This window comes from Paramormyrops kingsleyae, chromosome 5 (assembly GCF_048594095.1).
Source record: "Paramormyrops kingsleyae isolate MSU_618 chromosome 5, PKINGS_0.4, whole genome shotgun sequence".
Lineage (NCBI taxonomy): Eukaryota > Metazoa > Chordata > Actinopteri > Osteoglossiformes > Mormyridae > Paramormyrops > Paramormyrops kingsleyae.
The window spans coordinates 15,930,382-15,950,901 of record NC_132801.1 but is presented as its reverse complement, the minus strand read 5'-3'; the positions used below and the strand labels follow the sequence as shown (position 1 = coordinate 15,950,901).

The following is a 20,520-nucleotide window of genomic DNA, read 5'->3' as shown; positions in this document are numbered from 1 at the left end:
CCAATCAGATCAAGCTACCCAAACTTCCCGAACGTCTTCTCAAATCACAGGCACTAGCTGCGTATATGTCCAGTCTCTCTCACTGTTCGCTGTTGATGTGAATAGTAGTCAGTTTTCTAAAACATGTCATCTTCTCCGTTTTTCTGCAGATGACTTGCTAATAGCCGGCTTACTCATGGTAGCCCCGGGTTTCGGCCTGCTTGGTACGATCCTTCACGCTCCAGGCTTCTCACGCCTCTTGCATCAGGGAAGGCGTCCGCTCTGTGGTCCTCATGCCGAAAGTGGCCCATTCTCCGACCCCTCGTGGCCCCCCCCCCGGCCCCCAGGAACATGGACCGCTCCGTTTTCCTACTCAGCGCGCGTAGTAGCCGCCTTCTGTGCTTTGATGCCGCCAGTTAATAACCGTCTTAATGGCCGCCATGTTAAAAAACCGCTAAAGCGACACTAAGCGTGTCACCTGCTACTATTAGACTCCAGACCTTCAGCAAGGCCTCCAGTCAAGGCTCCCGGCCCGTAATCTGCAGAGGTCCCGCTGTTCTGGCCCGCGAGCCATTTGTATGCGGCGTCACACCAGCGGTAGGCAGACCCATATGCCTTCCATTAGGGTCATTAGGGTGCGAGAGTGCGAGCACATGAGCTCGGGGGCCTGGGGGGGGATCTTGGAGGGGGACCTCGCCCTCACCCCCTAATTGTGGAGTGGGGTGCTGGGTCTGTGGAGAGCAAGATGCCGTGACATGGCTGCTGTGCACGGGTAGAGCTGAGAGGCTGATCGAAAGTTAGGGATAGTGACAGAGAGCAGCCACCCACTGCCCATTTGCTGAGAGGGTGGGGATTGGACCAGTACCTGTCCCTAGTAATTTGTGGAATATAGCCACTGTGTTGTTCTGTTGCTAGTCAGGCTGCCCCCCCCCCAGCCATTTTTCTTTATGAGTGTTTCTCACACAGGAAGCTTTGCAGATGCATGCTTGCATGTTTCTACATAGAGCGTTTGGTGGGCAGGATCGGAATGCCACTGAGCTCCTCGGTCGCTCAGCTCATCCCACCAGAGCCGTTTGTGCCTGGGCTTCCCTTAGGAAACATCCTCACACGCTTATAAAGATGCAGAGGGGCGGAGTCAGGATATCGCCTGCCGGCGGCACGAAATGCTCCACCCCTAGGAGGCGCCCAAGCACATTGCCTCGATGACGTGACAGGTCGCAGTGGGGGCTTTCAGGTGGGACCTTCCTGTTCCTACCCACCCCCCCCCCCCCTTTGTGTTCCACTCTCCTCCCAGTCTCCCTCCCCACCCTCAGTCCCTACTACTGTACATTTGACAATTACGCCGTTCCCTAAAAATGGGGCGGTGGCATTTTAAAGGCCATTTCAGACATGGAGGGTGAGGTGTGGGGGGGGGGGGGGGGGGGTAGACCGCTCTTATTCATGTTCACACCTGGCTGAAGTCCAAAGAGAGTGAGGGGGAGGCAGATGTGATACAACGGAGCAGCCGGCTATATTTTTCATACGCTGTAGCCATTGAAAATTTATTGCTTAAAGACAGAATTTTAATCAGGTAAAAATAGATCCGGTCAGACAGGAAAAGCTTATATTAAATCTCATTAACAATGACTCTTTATAATTAATTAAAAAATTTAAATGTCAGTTCCAAAAATGACTATTAATCAGTAATTCTAAAGCTTCTGATTTAAAAACCTGCTTCTTTATTCAGCTCACAAGCAAATGAGTAAACTGCAAACTGGTAGCGAGACAGGAACATAAACATACCATTTAGTTCAAGGCTTGCTGTAAAAAATTCAGTTGTGCAAAAACAGAGAAGATAATTTTGATCTTGACCAAATTATAGGAAGAGCCAGACAAATGAATACTGGATCGTTAAGGTTGATTACTCAGTACTCTAGGAGATGACCAAATTGGCCATGTATTCTTAAGCCTGTCCTTATTAATTGCATTGTTCAGGTGTTCTGGATGCCTTTTAGTAGCAGTCCTTTGATTTGCTTAGTACTGGGTACTGGGTACTGGTAAAAGTGTCAAGTGCTCCATCACTTAATTCCTGTATTTCAAAAAGAAATTGTAAGTAAAAATAAGTAAAAATACTAATTCAATACTTTTCAAGACTTGAATGTCTTCTATAAATGAGAGAGATTTTTTTTTCCTTTCCTGAACCTTATGTTAACGTGTGTAATGTCAGCGATGTCTGTGTACCTATCAGCACTGAGCAATTTCCAAGTGCACAAAAGCACATTTCGGTCCCTGATGTGTCAGTCGAAGTGATTCTGGCTCTGATTAGCACTAAACAAATAAGCGTCGCCTGGCCAAGCCTGATAGGACAAGTAGAAGGGGCCAAGCAGGATGTGGCGATAAGCCGCTTCACGTAACAGTCGGCACTCATCCTTAATGAGACGATATCTGGCAGTTTGTGGCTGTGATCAGCAGACGGCTAGCAGGGCAAAACAAAGCCGTGTCTCCCAGACCAGCTTCACCTGTCATCTGTCCATCATCTGTCTGCCGTCGCCAGGGAACCAGCCGCATAGAAATACGCGGGGGGGGGGGTCAGTCTGGCATGGATGGAGATGACTAAAGTGAGGTAAAAATAATGCAAACATACAAAATCCTTCAGCTGTGCTCACACTGTGGATCTTATTTATATGGTTTTATGAATAAATGCATTTCTAGCCCACGCCTGATGTGTGCTGCATATTACACCCCACGCTGCCTCAATCACTCTTTCTATTCTTTCACCAAGACTTCCTGTTAAAGACATCGCTTTTAACACTCCATTCGTCCCCCCAAAGGCAGAAATGGACCGATCCAGAGCTCTCAGTACCTGATCACTTCCACACGACAGTCCATCTGATGTTTCAGAGGAAGTGGGGGGGAGCGCAGCACCCAGTCCAGCTCTTGCTGTCATCCAGAAGCCTCCTCGAGATGCCCCCCCGACCCCCCCCCCCCCGAGACGCCCTGCACTCCCACCACGCTTACTTCCTGCCCCGCTTTGACTTCCTGTTTGGTTTTCAGGTCATGCATTTTTCAAGGGGCTCATTAAACATTCAGAGCAGACGGCAGACATAGGATGGGGTTCAGCCCGTCAGTCTGCCTCCTTATCAAACTCCCAGCACCTGGCAGGAGTGGCTGGACGTGAGGGCTGGAGCCATGCAGCCGGTCCACCTAGAGGTTCGGCCTCCTCTGGGACGGCGGCACCACCGAGGTTCACGCCCGACCGAGCCCAGGGCCAGCTTCAGGCTTGGACAGGCAAAGAGGTCAGCGGCCCGTTTTGCATGCGGCTCAGGCCAATGCCGAAATCCATGAGGGGCGCGGGGGCGAGACAAGTCTCTGAAGCTTCAGAGACGGCATCATATCAGAGCATGGAGCTGAGAGAAAGCGACTGACTTATGGCATCCGTGCGGCTCTCGCCCGGCCAGAGGGGCTACAGTACCGCCCCCTGCTGGCAATCTGTAGCTGATCCAGTTATGTGACTGTCAGCCTCTGCAGCGTTTATGGAATCATTATCCTCTGCAGATCCAGATGGATGGAATAATGTTTTAAGTCCCTTTTTTCTTAATCATTCCTGGACAAATGTGAAAGAAGCATTGCAAGTAAATTCACTGTGTCCGCTTCTTAACATTTGTATTCGTATTCCTCCGTGTTGTAATAGCAGGTATTTTCATAAGGTTTTGTTTCACTAAATCCTGCTGACGTAGAGAGAGAGTTTCATTCAAATCAGTTTCCCTTAGATAATTACCTGCGGTGAAACTAAGATGAAATATCTGGTTACAAAAACATCACAGCGAAGTATGACAAGCTACCCCTAGCTGTCATTTAATGCCATTAAATTATCCAATATTTTATTTTAATGACCTAATTTTATTCAAGTTAAAGAAAAAGCTTTAAAAAATCATGCAGTGTGTTTTGCGTTATATTTTAAAATAGCAATTGATAATATCCTAGCTTGTGCATGACGATGGACTGGCATCCGGTCCAGGGCGCCCCCCTGGCTACCTGGAATAGGCTCCACTCTTTCTTCATGGTTCTTTTGGTTCTTTTCAATTCTACATTTCCCATGAGGAGATATTATTGCCATTATTATGTGTGTTTTACATTTAAAAATAGCATCAGTGATTATAAATAAAATCAATGACATCGATACCTTTGCTGTGGAAGAAACCTTCTATTTTTAGTGTATGTGTCCTTTGCCATTCAGAAAGAGTGCATAATCCAACACGATTTGTCCTACTGAGGATAAGTAATGGCTTCAGGATATGGCTAACGGGCCTATGTTTGGGCAAAGTATTGATGTTTATATAATTCTTGCTTCAGGGCTGGTGGTACTGTGAAATATCCAGAATCTTTGTCCTTAGAGAGTGTTAGTGTAAATGATCTGCCTGAAATACTGAGCTGGATACTGCCACCCCCCCCCCCATTTGATGTAGGGCTGATAAATATAGCAGACAAGTAAGCCTGGAAACCTTGTGCCATGTAACATAACATACACTGTTGATCACTGTTTGGCCATGCAGTGTAGCTGTACAGTGCGCAGTGGTAGGCAATTTTAGTATAACATTGTGGGTCACGTGTCAGAATATGGCGTTTCACTCCTGCACTGTAGAGTGGATTGCTGATGTTTGGATAAGGGATAATGGACAATGGCTTGTCAGCTGTTTCCGGAGCTCACAGTCACACGCACAAAAGCACAGAGCAGTGAAGGAGTCAGGTGCCAGGAAAGCCCTTTTAAGGATGTCTGAGGAATGTCTGGATATGACTGAGAGCTCAAGGTTTACAGGCAGTGTGTCCAGCTGGTAACCTGATAAATAAACCTTGTATCTGAGGAAAAAAAAATGGTGCTTGAATCATTGGGCAAGAAACAAAAAAAGAATGTTGGTGGCTGGTTTAATGAGTCAATTTGTATTACTCAGCAATAACAAGAAAGATAATTAAGGAGGCACATTTAATTAGATTGTCGGTGACACTACCATTAATACAAAGTCACACAGAACTAATGCAGTAGAGCTGCGTAGCATTATGCTAATAGAGAATTACCTTGTATATGGGATGGTGGTTCACAATGTCTCATAAGGTAGTTATTCTCATGCACCTTGCAGTCCTAAAGCTCTACTGTCAAGGGGGCGGGGCTTGTCTTCCAGGGTACGTCTGATGATCTGTGCTCAGCTGAAGTGCTGCTATCGAAGGACCTAACCGCTGTGAGAAGCTACTGGCCAAACACAACCGAGGATGTGAGGGTCTCGCTGCATCACCTGCTCCCAGCACTGCAGCCCTCATGCGCCGCTGAAAGATGCATGGACTCCATCAGTGGGAGGGGGGGGGGGGTTGGGAGTTGGGGGGAAGCGGGGTGATCCATTTTTCATGAACACCAAAGGGGCAGACCTATTCTCAGGGGCTTGCATGAGACAGACTGTTTTACGGGAGTTTCTCGACCTTGGTGGAGAAGGAAAAAAGCACCTTGAGATGGCGTCTGTGTCCAGGGCTGCTAGTGATTTATTCAGAGCTAACAGGAGAAGCTTCCGGAGCTGGTGCTTGGACCTGCTTCCCTTCCAGGAGTTTCTGACTTCTGTGATCCCGCATCCTAACAACAAACATTGCCGCTGATCCCTTTACTTGATACATTCAGCTTTAAATCGACGTCACCTTCCGAGTGTTTGGTGAAGGGCACAGACAGAATCCTGTTAATGTGCAAACTGGTGACATTACACTTCGAAATGTACAGGTAAGCCATGGCCTGATGATCCAATGGGTCGAGTGAAAATTTTCCATGCAGTGATACCAGAATTAATGTTAACATCACTGCCACCATCCGTCATCACTGAACTAGCATGGTAATCTAAATAGATTAGATTAAAGGAAGTGCTGCCCTTAAATAACTACACTTGAAATGACTTTTGAAAGGATATATAACAAAAATTAATATACCTGCAGAGCTTACAGTCAAATGAATGAGTGCAGTGTGTCCCAATCATACACATAATTGCTCACAGCAGAATACTAAAGGATGTCACACAATCACACTCCTAATCACTTTCAACACTAATAGCACAGGATATGTCCCCTCACACTCCTAATCACTCTCAGCACTAATAGTACACAACATCATCCCCTCACACTCCTAATCACTCTCGGCACTAATAGTACACAACATCATCCCCTCACACTCCTAATCACTCTCGGCACTAATAGTACAGGACATCAGTCCCTCACCCTCCTAATCACTTTCGGCCACAATAATCGGTCAGTCCATCATCCTGTCACACCATAACTGCACACCAACTTACACACTAACACACCAGCATAAAGGAGTTCTAAAAAGTGCACATGATGTCTTTCAAAGGTACAGTTGAGCAGCTTTTTCCAGAAATTATTAAAATGTTCCAGATTTCTAATTTCAGTGAAACTGACTTCAAACTGACTTTCCTGAAAGTAATGCTTTTCATTCTGTATAAATTCTAAATCAAACCAGGGCTGCAGATCCTTTGCACTACAATTCTTCTCAATATATGATATCTGAGCAGTTCTACGTGGACACAGAAAGAGAGGCAAGTGAATGACGACATTTAAATTGCGTAACAGACATAAATCTAAATGACGGACAGTTTCGGTGGGGACGGTACCGGTGGGAGTCTGCGTGTGGCGCCCCTGACCCAAGACAACGTGAATTTGGCTGGTTAAGTCAGTGCTCCCTCAGAAGATGGCGGCCTAGGCGGGCGCCTAAGTCACCTAAAGCGTTGACCAGCCCTGCATGTGGGAGTTTTGTGGATCGCAGACCAGTTGAGTGCATACCTGCCTCCCTCAGTCCCTTCCTGTGTACGTCATTCATTGAACACTGGACAGGAAATGGCCCTCTCTCCCCTCATCCCACCCTAGCCCTATGAGAGACATGCCATGCATCCATCTTTGTCTCACTCATCCAGCACACCGGCTCATCCCAAAGCACCAGGAATGAAATCTGGGAATTATATATAGATATCACACTTTTATTACAAAAATTATATCTTTTTACTCTTTCAGTGCCATGCTTTGAGCATATAACAATACAGTAAAAAACCCCAACCCATAATGATAATAAAAGCAGATTTTGTCAATTTTGTTGCAGCATTTTGTCATCCATGCTGTCACTGTACAGATAACATTCCTAATACAGAATACAAACACCTGCCAAAACAAGTCATTTCTTTTAACAAATTGCTTTTTAGTACATTTATTCTTTTTTTTTTTTTACTCTTCCAAAATAAATACAAATAATTTGCAAACTATAACGAATGTGCTGAATTTCCGCACCAGCCCAAGGCACCCAGGCTTGTAACATGTTGGCAAATAACGACATTCTTACATAAACACTTGAAGCAAACAATGACGGTAACAGTAGTTCCCAGTCTGTTTTGTTTTTTTACATATCGTTTGTTTTCTGGTTCACGTTTCAGTCACAGTGCAACACAGTGCGCATGTGTGTGTAGTGTGTGTATGTCTATATGTGAAGACTGGTTTAATGTATAGTAATGTAATCTGGCTTCTTAATAAAGGATCACTGCATCCTCGTGGTTCGAGGTGCACAGTGTCCACCCGGACTGTGCTGTGGGAGTACCTGCATCGCACCGGGAAAACACTGACCAGCTGCCGCTCCAGGGGTGAAATAAACACGAAACGCTCTGGAGGCCCCGATAAAACACTGCGCTTGTGAACATAACTCCGTTGGAAAACAAAGAAAAAATGCCAATACCAACACCGTCCCACTGAAGTTTCCAAGACGAATGAAATAAAACTGATTTCTCAAGACCAAAAAAAACAAAAACATAGTTAGTGTTTGCACATATTTAAATATTTATATAAATCCCAGTTGTGCGCTTATTTTCAAAGAATATCTTTTTCTCCAAATTTTAAATGAAGACTAGAACGACAGAATCTTGGAAATAACGCATTTCTTGGATTTTTTTTCTTCTTTACGTATTTAGCTGAGCTGACGGCAGGGCTCAAATGTCCACTTGGAGGCCCCTCCGTACAATTCAATGCTGGTCTCCGACCAGGCAAAGACGTTGCCCACCAGCGCTTTGCTGCTGCACGTCGCCAGGTTGTAAATCTCTCCGGCTGAAAGCTTCTTATCCCATATATTAAAATGTGCCAGCTCGCCTACGAACGCTTGCGTCGCATCAAAACCTCCTCCGAGTGTGTCCTGTGGGAAAATATTAAAAAATATGTGTTTTAGGTTACGGCGTTAATGTTTAGCGCACAATTATTTCCAAGTTAATGATCCATATATATACACACACACCCTTTCTCAGCAAATGTGGGTTTTATCTAATTAATTTAATACTACAGACGTCGCTCCAAAGACCTAAAGCATGCGTCGTTAAACCCATAATTGTCTTGTTTGTCCGTCCCAGGATATGCTGGGGCACAGAAATCATTATGGAGAATGCCCACGTGGTTGTCTATTTACCGTTTTTTTTAGCTTGATGCCTTTAACTTAATATTCAACTGAGCATATGCATAAAATCACTTGACTGGGATGTCATGTATGTTAATTATTGGAGGGTATACCTTAGTATGCATGTCATTCATATTAAGAAATATAGCATAATAGTTTCATTCCACGTAGGCCTACCTGTTCTTGGCCCAGTACCAGATCCCCTTGCGGTTTGATGGGGTGGTAAGGAGCCAGGTTTTCCCCGTTTCCTCTCATCACGCCGTCCTGGAAGGCCTCCCACACGCCATCACGTGTTGTCCAGGTGACGCAGATATGATGCCATTTTCCATCGTTGATAAGAAACGGCAACTTGGCGACCTACGGCGGAAACACGTTAAACTTAGGTGGTGTCATTTTCAATCCATGTACTATTCTTGCACGTTATATAACCATGGAGTGGAGTATGATCGGAAAGCCGTACCTTATCATTTATGAGTATCTCCATTGGGTTATTCCCCCATTCAATCAGCACCAGCTCGTTCGCTTGGCCGGGCACGGCGTAGGAGAACGGGGTGCCCACCCCCGGCGACGCGTTTGATTTGATCCACATGCAGACGGTGAAAGCGTACATCTCTGGTAGACTTTTTTTAACTTTGGCATACATGTAATTAGTTCGCAGAGGAAATGTCAGCTGGAACTTATCGAGGGGCCTGTTGTCTTTCTGACCTGCAATAAGGAAGAAAAGAACCATATGTAAACGTGACTTTACGTGAGTGTCCCACAGGGAGATTCATAGGCCTATATTAACCGAACACGTAACGATTTTCTGAGAATCATAACGTCAGACCACACGATTGTATAACTGCAACATTAATCGTTCAGATAAAACAGAAATAAATAGAGTATATGCTGTTACAATAACGTGATTGGTGACATCGCTTTGCGTATTGAGATTTGATTTTGTGGTATGGTTGAACTAGTCTGATTCTAGTTCACCAAGACTCGTTGATCTACTATTCATATTCCAAAAAATATCGCGAATGCAACACCACGAATAGCGGTTTCACCCATCTTCATTCCCATTTGTTATACGTTGATAAACTTACAATACTTATAGAGCGCAGTAATATAGGAACTGCAAGCCGTCATAAATATCCCAAATCTGCCCACGTAAAACACGGATAACATGGGTTATTATTTTTCACCCTTGCAAAGTTTGTTAACTTAAAATGCGAAAGAGACCAAAACAAATAAGAAACGTTTAACGGCGAATCACGCAGTTTTCGCTTCAGTTCCGCTTGTCTGAAAATTGTGACAGTGAAGTAGCCCATTAGGCTATAAACGTGTTAATGTGGACGGGGATATGCAAAGCAATGCAGCTCTCCATTCTCCCGCCCTATCCGCAGCGTGCTCTCTGCGACACTACTGGCTGAGGCTGACAAATGGCTTCGGATCAGGATGACTTATTCATGTTTTAGATGGGGAAAAAAGAAGCCCGGGTCGCCTAAAATATTATATATGTAATGGTTCGTCTAAGAAATCAATTCTGCTCATATATTGAACGATTTAGAGCGAAATAAATATAAATATTTTGAGTTAGCTAAAACCGCAATAATGTTATTGTTGTTTATGATGATGATGATGATGGTAATAATAATAATAATAATAATAGGAAGAAAATGTTGCGCATGGGCGCAACATAACAGATTAGATGGGTTTTCCTGCTTTCCGTAGGTAACTTACCTTTTTCCAGGTCGGTGATTCTATGGTGGAGCGAAGTGAGAGTCGATTCAACTCTGCCGCGCTGCTCCGTCTCGTTCTTCTGACCGAGTTTGCTCTCCTCCAGAGTATTGACCCTAGACAGAACCTGTTTCTCCATATCGTCGATTTTGTTTTGTAGTAAGTCTTTGAGACTGTTGGTCTGGGCTGAATTGTTGTTTCTGCTGAACTGCTGCATAGGACAGAGGAAGGATGGCAAGCGTTAGAAGGCTGGTTTAGAAAAGCTGGTCTAAACAAACACGTCTACACGTGTCGGGATGTTTCCAGGTTTTAGTCAGCTTAAATAATTAAAAACGTTTATCCTCGCGGCCTTAGTTACTATTTACACCATGAGTTCATCCTCATTTATACTCTGTTTCCTTCATTAGGTTGAGAGTAATTACAGACCTGTTGGAGAAAGCTCTGCTTAAAATAACTATATTTAAAGTAGTAGATTAGTGACGAAGCTCCGGAGAATGGAAAGAAACCCAGGGCTACAGAGGATGTAAGGCGTACATAACATAAGCAAGTCACATGCATCAGGAAAATGCAAGTGTAATTCTGAACTGCATAATTCAGCAGCGCCAGGGCAAATACGTACATACCTCCAGGTTTTCAAGCCTCTGTTTAAGGGTCTGCAATGTCTGCCCTAGTTGCGCGAGCGTATCCGTCGGACCCCTTGACACATCGCCCATGGTGTTTTTAGAGCCAGTTTCCTTTCTCCTGCCTCCGGCTTTTGAGTCTCCCAAGTCAGGACCAACCTGGCTCTCACACCGAATTAACTTTGATGTTAGTTCTCTGATCGTCTCTTTCTGGTTCATGATGGTTTCTTTTTGCTGAAGCACAGTTTCCCTTAGCTGCATTACCGTGGTCTTCAAATCCTCGGCCGGTCCGTTGTTTTGCATGGTAGCCGTACACAAGTCCATATCCTTGGGCACGGACGTGCAGATGAATTGCGTTTGTCCAAAATCTTGAGTAGAACCCTCCAAAAACAAGAAGGAAATAAGGAAAAGTTTCAAAGAAATCCTCTTCATGTTGGTCTGCCTAGTACTTGCACGTTGCCTGCCCTTGGTTCGCGGGGAGAAACCGCCGCAGTATTGAAGTAGTTTCAGCACCTCGGCGCTGTCCAGTCAAGTTGTGAGCAGTTGGTGGATCGAGTCTGCTTTATATAGCGCTCGATGGCTGTAGTGCAGATCCGTCGCATCACAGCGGGACAGAATCCTGGTTTTGCAACCTAATCACCCCACCCTATCCCCCCTCGCACACACCCCATCAATCCTATTAAGGTGGGGAAAGCAGGCAATTCAATCAGACCACATCGGAAGTTTGTGATAAGGAAAAAAAACATTTATTTGCAGTTAAATCTGCCTTCTTCACCCCATCAATGAAATGCATAAAGCAATTCAGGTTTTAAGTCGTCAGTTTCCGTATATTCAGATTTATTTCCAAGGCAAATCACAAAGTATATCTCTGTCTTTAAAGTTTTATACTCTGTATTATCTGTGTGCGCGCTTCTTATATGTATGTGAAGAAACATCCAAATAATTTACTCCTTAAATAAAATATTAGGCTAATGAAGAAACCAAACATAGCTATGCAACGTTATATTATAAAAATGATTGTATTTCAGTTCTGGCTTGATATTCCTAACTCCCACGCTGTTTCTTCCCGGTGTATTTATCTATATAATGTCCGCTAGGCGACCGTATAACGAATAGGAAATATTATCTGTTGGTTTTTTTTACGCGAAGTTGGAGACGGGAATGTAGAAAACATAAATAATGGTACAAATATTTTGAGGTTTGCGTTATTGCAGACATTGCATGTATGCACATTTTTGTAACAGAAAAAAATCCCTGTTAGAATCATTCAGACTGATCGTTTTCCGCATCGTATTGGTTTCATTAGCGCATAGGCCTATATTAGAAATCATAAATAACGTTGATCACAATTAAAATGTGGTCGAGTAACAAAAATGTCATTTAACTTGTAGGCTATATGTTTTTGCCGTATGCTTTCACATACAGTAGGCTACGTAGCTACAGAGAAGTATGTACTTGCTTCACTTGTTCTTTTTAGCTTAAGGCGATCTGTTTGCATCCGAACCATTAAAGTATGTTTTGTCTTTGCAGTAGCTCATTAATAAAAATGAGAAATCTAAGTATATCCAACCATCCGTCTTCCCTCCGCTTACTCTGGTCACGGAGTCATGATTGCATTTTAGGGATTTTAGAGACGTTAGGTTAGTGTTTAAACTGTTAATATTACTACCGACAATGTAATTTCAGTTTCTCATTACTCATATGTCAAGTAGTTAGTAATGCGACGCTGAGATGTAATTATGCGATTGATGTAACTTTATAAAATTAGTGGATTTTTTTCTGGTGTACAGTGTATAACTTTCTCCGGTCCACCTTAACGCAGGCTCCGCCCCCTGGCCAAGGCGGGCGGGGTCTTGGCGCCGTGCCGACCGCACGGAGCACCAACCCAGGGCTCTCAGCTCGCGTCGCCTGCTCCGTTTATCCGCCATGCGGGCAGCGGACCGCAACCGCGTGTTCTGCTCACTTAATTTTCTCGGAAATTGATTCGGGAACCGACGCAGTTTCGGTCAACGAGGACACGTTTCTGTGTTGAGGGAAAAGCTCAAGCACTCACATTATGCCTTATACATTCAGATCATGTCTATTGCGTCTTATCCTGTGCAGTTCAAATGCGTGTTACATTCATTATGACTACTGCATCATGCTTCTTTTGATGTTAAACTTTCGCAATTCTCTGTATTATATTATCTTGATATATGACTTGTAGAAATTACATTTGTGCCTAACACTGATCCCAGCCGATTGCGACAAATAATTACAGGTGGTATGACTGAAGCATGTTACTTGTAGGCTGAATATGTACAACGTGATGTAGACCAACAAAAACAGACTGTGACTCATAACTCATAACTTTAGCTTGTGTAATAAACAGTTAAACCTTAGAGGGCTTGAATTACATATCGTTGCACAATATGCGGTGTACCAAATAACGAGGACTTTGTGTGGGGGGGTGTGCGTATGGGAGTGAAGTCTATCCCTCAATCATGACTGTTCGGGGGTGCATGTCTTTTTGGACGTTTTTATGGCGATGTATAGCTGCGTTGCGGTTTACAGGAAAGTAAGAGGGCAGAGATTCCTAATATTTAGTGGCCGTTCTCCGACAACTTACTCCTTATATAAATTTCTTCCTCTCTATCTTTTTCTGGTGGCAATTTAGAATGACTTGGGATTAGGTGAGCTGAGAAACGGGATATTGTTTCTGGCAGAAAACTACAAAAAGTGCCGCCATAGGGATATGAAATCGCTGGTCTCAAGTAGTATATTTGCAACGTATTAATATTTATACATATAAATGGACAATAGTGCCTTAATTTCCTAGATGTAATACAGCAATGCTTTGTGAATGTGTATTACATATATCTCATATATCATTTGGTGAGAAATATTTCTTTTGGCACCCCAGAAAGTCTGATCAGACTCTCGTTTGGAAGATTTCTGAGAGTGAGTCCCATCATCTTTCAGACCACGTACGGCACTAATATAACAATTTGATCTCTGCTTGAACTGTAGGTACTATACTTTAATTGTGAATCGCAAAAATATTGAACACGGCCATTTTTATCACGATAGTTCAACATTGATTGGATAAACCGGGACTACAAACAATCATGACAATTACAGAAAGCAAGCAAAAATATTCTGCTATACTACTTTACGCTAAATTTGTTTAATTTTTTTTATTTAGGCATTCTAATCAGAAAGATGACACGCAATATTCTATAAGCACTCTCCAAGAGAAAAATACATGGCTTAAGTTCAATACACTGAATACATCTACAATGTGGGGAAACCAAATGTGGGTCTCAATTTGCGCATTCCTTTGTCAGCGTACATCTATGTCCTCATTCGCATTATTCTGACATTGACAGCAGACGCTTCCTTCTGACGTTTGAAACTGTTATATTCCACTCATCCACTATATCCAACTCCTTAAATGTAAGATAAGGAAGGTTTGTTTAGCTTGTTATTTTATTATTAAACATTAGGTCAGTACTATTGTGCTCCCACAAAATACAAACATTTAGCTGCACAGAAATTCATGTGAAAAATGCGAGTCTTATGTTTCTAATTAGTGATCGTTATTCAGCAGACCGCTTTCTGTACCCTGAGATATAACCTACGAGATGTTTCACAGCAAGACGTAGGCTAACCCACATGACACGTGGCTGTAATGTAGCACGCGAATTAGTGCAGAGCTTTTCGAAAGCTTGTACACCGGGCGCAGCTGATTTAGTGCTTTAACTTTGTTTGCAGGCTGACGGTACTATCACAAGGTCAGTGCCAGCTCCCCACCCCGCAGTATAAAGTAGAAAGCTGGAGCAGAGCTGGGCTGCTAGAAAATGGTCTCCGTAATAATCATTCTCCCTGCATCTTCTGAATAATGCATCCCCTTATAAGAGAACGCACTCTCTAATGACAGAGATAGATCAGTATCATTTCACGTGTGGGCACGTCGGCGCACTCCCGTTTCCTGTAACAGCGCTGGTTAATTTCGTAAAATTATTTTTTTAAAGCCAAGGATTTTATTATTATTGCTACTCAGCAGTATTAGAGAAAAGTTCATTGGTGGATGGAAGACTGTTGGTGCTCATATAGGTATTTGAGGCTCTCTTCTGTTAATCACAAGTCTTATTTCTGACTGGCCTCTAGCTGCTATGTTTCACACCTGCTTTCTGACACACAGGTGTGACACAATTAACACAGTTGTTATAAATATAATTGATAACTTGGTAGCAAGTACAAATTGTGGTAGCATGCTAATCTGTCGAACAATTACATCAGTGAAGCGATTGAAAAGCTCTGTTTAGAGCACCACCTTAATTAAGGGTCCCTCTGCGGACACGGCACAGGTAAACATTACAACTCTAGTTCTATTTAACACTTCCGTCGCATCCATCACTTTGTATCAACGATAGAAAGAGAAGAACGCCCTTACGTCTCCGATGTGTTTGCACAACTTCATTTGCCTGCTCCGGGTGCTGGGCACATCACAGAGCTTGTCCAGGCAGCCTGTGGGAAATGTGATTATTACTCAGGAGGATATGGTAAATAATTTCGTGGCGATGTATTTTCCTCATCAATATATGATTGCTATTTATACTCAGTGATATGGATTTAAAATAAAGATAGTAATCATATTTACAGATAACCTGAAATGCGTTTTCAATAGACTTAACGGTAATGATGATGTCACACCTTCTAGGTTCTTGGTTCGATTTCTTCCCAGGAGTTTGTTTTCCAGTGTCAGTTTGTAGTGTGGAGTTTACATATGTTCGTCTGATTTTTACGCCAGTTTTTCCCTCAGTCCACGAAGATACATTTAGGTGAATTGGTGTCTCTGAAATGCCTGTGTGTCTTACGGTGGGACTGTGCGCGAGCCCTTTGAAGCTGGACTGTGCACAGGGTCTCCCTATAATACATTTTATTTGATTGCCGGTGATCGGTATCTATAGCCCTCAGTAAAGGAGGAGCACTCAGAACCTCAAAAATGGGGCACTTTCAATCGTTCGACCAAAAGTAGCAGGTGCAACCCCCTGCCTCCGTCTGCTCCTGCCTGCTGCGAAGGACGGGTATCCTGTCCGTGATGTTTCCCTGCCTGGTGCTCTTTGCTCTCTGGGACAGACTCTAGCACCCCTGCAACTCTATACTGGATAAGTGGATGGAGGATGCGTATATGGATGGAATTCGTCTGGTAATTTTAGTATCTGGGATTCTACATGGCTGCAAATATAAAATCTCAGGTGGAATTTTGTAAAACTACAGAATGCAACTCCGGGCATGACAGTATAGGATGACGTAATAATGGTGACGTAATAATCCACTTTGTTACGCCTACTGAAACTGCATCTGCAATATTTTTCGAAGCACTTCCACTGTTACGCTATAAGGAAAATTTAATCTTGGAAAAGGCACAATGTCACTTATTTAAAGGGTAAAGCATTTACTTGAGTTTGTCATTGACTTGAAAAGCGGCGATGTTCGGAGATCTTGACATTATAATAATGATAAGGAGGGAGTACGCGACTGAAAACGGGATGCAAATGTAACACTCCGACCCCGATTTTCCAATAGCGCGCAGTTCTCTCTGCGCATCTGTCTTCCCAGAAATTAGTCTAATTCATCAAGCAAAATGCACAACAAAAAGATGACTAAATAAATAAAAAATACTAAATAACGACCGCCGACTAAAATTGTACGCTTCTCACAGCTGCAAAGAATGGCATGTGAGTCACAACCGCTGACCGTAGAAATGCTGGGTGGCATGAGCTGAATCTCGTTCAAAAATCCAATTAAAGCATCCCGGCTCTGTCCTGTGTCTCTTGGTTTGGCTCCCCCGGACTGGCCCTCACCAGATGGAGGACCACTTTAGCCGTTTTTCGGGGTTACTATAGGACATGTACGCGCCACCTTTTACAACAAGAGGGATGCATAGCCGCGTGACGTGTACTACACGTGGAGTTAATTAAACCTCAGAGTCACGGCGTAAGGTTTACCTTCAGCACTGTTCTTATAGTCAGCATGCAGAATAAATCATAGACGCTCTTCACATGTTTTACTTAAAAGCGTAACATATCTCCTGTCACGTAGGGCAGTGGTCCTTGACTGATGTAATACATCATTTGATACACAGCACTTTGCGCTGAAATCGTGTTATGATTCACCGATTTATTGTAGGAGGCGGCGAAGGAAGAAATAATGCAGACGACAACTGAAGGCATGATAGACAAAAAAGGAAATACGTATATTGATAAGTATAACAGTTAATAACTACGGTTTTTAAAGTTCAGTCTCCCTGTAATATTGACAACATTATGTTGTACAAGACATTGCAGCAGGCGGCCTCTGAATGAAAGGAGAACCTCCCACACGGTCAGCGCTGGAAAAAATACTAATCTATAATATTTTATTATTGATATGAATAAGCCGGTCTAATTTCCTTGTAACAAAACCTTTCCATTTCCTGCACTTAGCTTAGTGGCTCTATTGCTTCTGAAATTTAAATGCAGGCAAATTTCATTTAGTAAATTCCATTGCCCTGCTTTTCCTGCAGACACAACCGGCACATTTTCTGTGTGCACGTGTCCACCTATTCAAGCTGGGGTATTAGCATGTATTTGCTCACCTGAGAGCTACATTTGAATATCAAAAGATACCACTTGTATGTGAAATACAGCTCATAATTATGACAAATGACCTTTGATGTGATGCCACTCAGTATTCCACCCTTCTTTGGGGAGTTTCCCAGAGAGTTTAAGCACCGGACAGATCCCAAAAATACCTCCTGCAACAACAGGCTTGACAAGTGGATGCTGAGGATCAAAGGGGAATGAAATCTGTACATCATGGATCGGTCAGTCATGTGAAGGATTATATGTCAGAGCTAATGGCTTCCTAGATATGATCCTCTTAGGAAATTTCCTGTTGTACTTTGGGTTGCACTCTTTGTCCCTCTTTCAACAAAGGCTGCTATCAAACCTGCGATGTAACATGGCCCATGTTGTATGAATTTCATCAAACCTGCGATGTAATATGGCCCATGTTGTATGAATTTCATCAAACCTGCGATGTAATATGGCCCATGTTGTATGAATTTCAGCTGGGGAGGCTTGTTTCTTATATGAAGCGAATATTTTATTTTCTACTTCAGAGCTGCATGGAATCTCCCCTTTACTGCTTGAGCAGGACACTGGTGCACATCAACAAGTTTCAAGGCAGTGAGCACTGATGAACAAACTCTCGAAGGGATTAAATTCTGAGGGGCATCAGACAGCAGTCCAACTTTGTGATACTTTTTGTGTCTAAGCGTTGCAGGATGTTCTATCTTGAGCTTTTCCAACTGTGTTTAGCTTTGCGCCTAATTAGTTCTTCTGTCTTTATGCCAAGGTCCAAACGGTTAGTAAAACAAAGACGGATTCATTTTTGTGCGTGGATAAGATTATATACACTCCCTAGTGTTTGTACAAGTAAAAATAATTCTAATGAGAACAATTAATGGCTCAGATACCCTTAGCTTACAGCAATAGAATTATATCATACAGAGTCTCTGCATCAGCTGTGTTAACTAATATTCTGTTTTCTGGTTTTTCTTCCATCCATCAATCCATCCATCCATCCATCCATCCATTAACGTTCGCTTGTCCAGGTTTCGGGTCGTGGGGGTAGCAGCTTCAGGAGAGATACCCAGACCTCCCTCTCCCCAGCTACCTCTACCAGCTCCTCGGGGGGGGATGCCGAGGCGTTCCCAGGCCAACTGAGAGATATAATCCCTACAGCGTGTCCTGGGTCTGCCCCGGGGCCTCCTCCCTGTAGGACATGCACGGAAAACCTCTCTGGGTAGCCGCCCACGAGGCATGCGCACCAGATTTCCAAACCACCTCAACTGGCTACTTTCGATGTGGAGAAGCAGCAGTTCTACTGTGAGACTCTCCCGGATATCCGAACTTCTCACCCTATCCCTAAGGGAGAGCCCAGACACCCTGCGGAGAAACCTCATTTCGGCTTCCTGTATTCGCGATCTCATTCTTTCGTTCATTACCCATAGCTCATGACCATAGGTGAGGGTAGGGACGAGGATGGACCAATAGATCGAGAGCTTTGCTTTCTGGCTCAGTTCTTTCTTAGCCACGACAAACCGGTAAAGCGCCTGCAAAACTGTAGACACTGCTCCGATTCATCTGTCCAGCTCCCGATCTCGCCTACCCTCACTCGTGAACAAGACCCCAAGATACTTGAACTCCTCCACTTGAGGCAGTACCTCCTCCCTGACCAGAAGAGGGCAATCCACCCATTTCCGGCTGAGAACCATGGACTCGGACTTGGAGGTGCCCAGCCCGAAAGAGGCATGCGGGACTGCGGCGGCCAAGGGAGGCCCTGGTGGTCCGACCCCCGGCTGACAAAACTGTTTTTTCTTCCACACCCGTATATAAGACTCTATTAGGTTTTTCTTGAGTGAACGAAACATATGGGTGTCCTTCTGGATGCATGTAACAGGAGCATAACCCTTTCCCAAGGGAGGGGGTGTGTGTGAGAGAGGAGGGGTGGTGAAAGCAGTAGATAAAAATAACCTTTCTCACTGAAGAAGACTATAGATTTTCAGTCAATCCACATACTATATCCATTCTTCGAAAGCAACAAGCATGATTCCCAAGTGGAAAACTTGCCAAAGTAAAATGCGGGTATCAGAAGGCCAGAGAATACAGCCAGAGGCTGCAGCCCCTGGCCAGTCAAGGGCATTTTGTATCCCAGTCGCCCTCTGGAGTTGTCGGTGTGCGTTTACACTTCACTGACTGCTAAATAAATGTGTCTTGTCGTAAGAAGTGACGGTGAAAATTGATGGTGGGGGATGCGCAGGCATTTCTGCCACAGTGCGAGAGAAGATTCCGGTAAAACCTCGCACTTTGTACAATCGCACAATAAAAACTATGAGCCTTACAGAAAAATCTATAGATTTACCCTTGAAAACATAACTAACCCGTTACATTCAAAATGCTTTTCTTCATATGTTTTCATATTCAATGCCTGAACATTCATCACCGCATTAGTTACGTACAAACATATCAGAATTGCTTCTGGTCCAGTGCCAAACATGAAGTACTTAATTGTCACGTTGGGGCACAGGGACAGAGTGATGATCCAGGCGGCTTACAGACAACAGGGCTTTACTGAGAAATAAACTACAGGCAAAACCAAAGGACCATGAGGGAACAAACCCAAAGGTGGGTAGAGCAGGACTAACACTCAGGGAAGCACTGGAGAGACGTTGACAAAGAACACTAACTAGGGTCTAAAATTCGGGTAGCACAAACAAACCACAAGCACACCAGTAACAGATCTACATCCACAATGACTTGCCAAGGAGCAGGGCAAAGGTCAGCACACCTATATACCTATAACAAGGGCTACATGAGGGGCAGGTGCAGCACATGGGGCTGCGAATAACAAGACAGAGATGAGGGTCCTTGCCACTTAACATTCAAGGCTCATACGCTAAAGATGGGATGACAGACCGGACTGGGCAGGGACTGGTCCTGACAATAATATTATAGGATATACCGGAAAAACACTTCACGGATTGCTTTGCGTAGAAATAAGAATACAGTACAATAATAACATTTACATAAAGGCGATTATACAGAAGACAAAGTGCAAGACTATGGAACGCCATAATACTCAAAATAAAATAAATAAATTAATGTATTAATATAGAAATAAATAATTATTGTGTCCTTTTGTTTTTAAATAATTCGATAAATGGTA

The 20,520-nt window shown here is 43.7% G+C and overlaps 2 protein-coding genes across 4 annotated transcripts in view; one reads left to right on the top strand and one right to left on the bottom strand.

The window, feature by feature from the left end:
* LOC111832907 (endonuclease V) overlaps positions 1-4,140 on the top strand; it is a 42,258-nt gene extending 38,118 nt beyond the window's left edge. Inside the window, exon 9 of one of the 3 annotated variants that reach the window (XM_072712246.1) lies at positions 3,013-4,140. The gene's annotated coding sequence lies outside the window, so the exon portion shown is untranslated. Of the gene's footprint in view, positions 1-149; positions 2,675-2,789; positions 2,965-3,012 lie in introns of those variants that run through there. The other 2 variants (XM_023790677.2, XM_023790678.2) reach the window with 2 other exon arrangements.
* A 2,816-nt stretch (positions 4,141-6,956) lies between these two features.
* nptx1l (neuronal pentraxin 1 like) lies at positions 6,957-11,371 on the bottom strand. The gene is made up of 5 exons (XM_023790673.2): positions 10,768-11,371; positions 10,148-10,355; positions 8,886-9,130; positions 8,603-8,782; positions 6,957-8,170 (listed from the first exon to the last, which is right to left on the bottom strand). The coding sequence occupies exons 1-5, from the start codon at positions 11,194-11,196 to the stop codon at positions 7,949-7,951; spliced, it is 1,284 nt and encodes a 427-aa protein (XP_023646441.1). The 5' UTR covers positions 11,197-11,371; the 3' UTR covers positions 6,957-7,948.
* Positions 11,372-20,520: the final 9,149 nt, after the last annotated feature.

Coding starts and splice junctions, on each gene's coding strand:
- nptx1l (XM_023790673.2), bottom strand. CDS start 11,196: ATGAAGAGGATTTCTTTGAAACTTTTCCTTATTTCCTTCTTGTTTTTG. Junction 9,131..10,147: donor AATCACCGACCTGGAAAAAG/GTAAGTTACCTA, acceptor TCCTTATTGCAG/GTCAGAAAGACAACAGGCCC. Junction 8,783..8,885: donor AGATACTCATAAATGATAAG/GTACGGCTTTCC, acceptor TTTCCGCCGTAG/GTCGCCAAGTTGCCGTTTCT.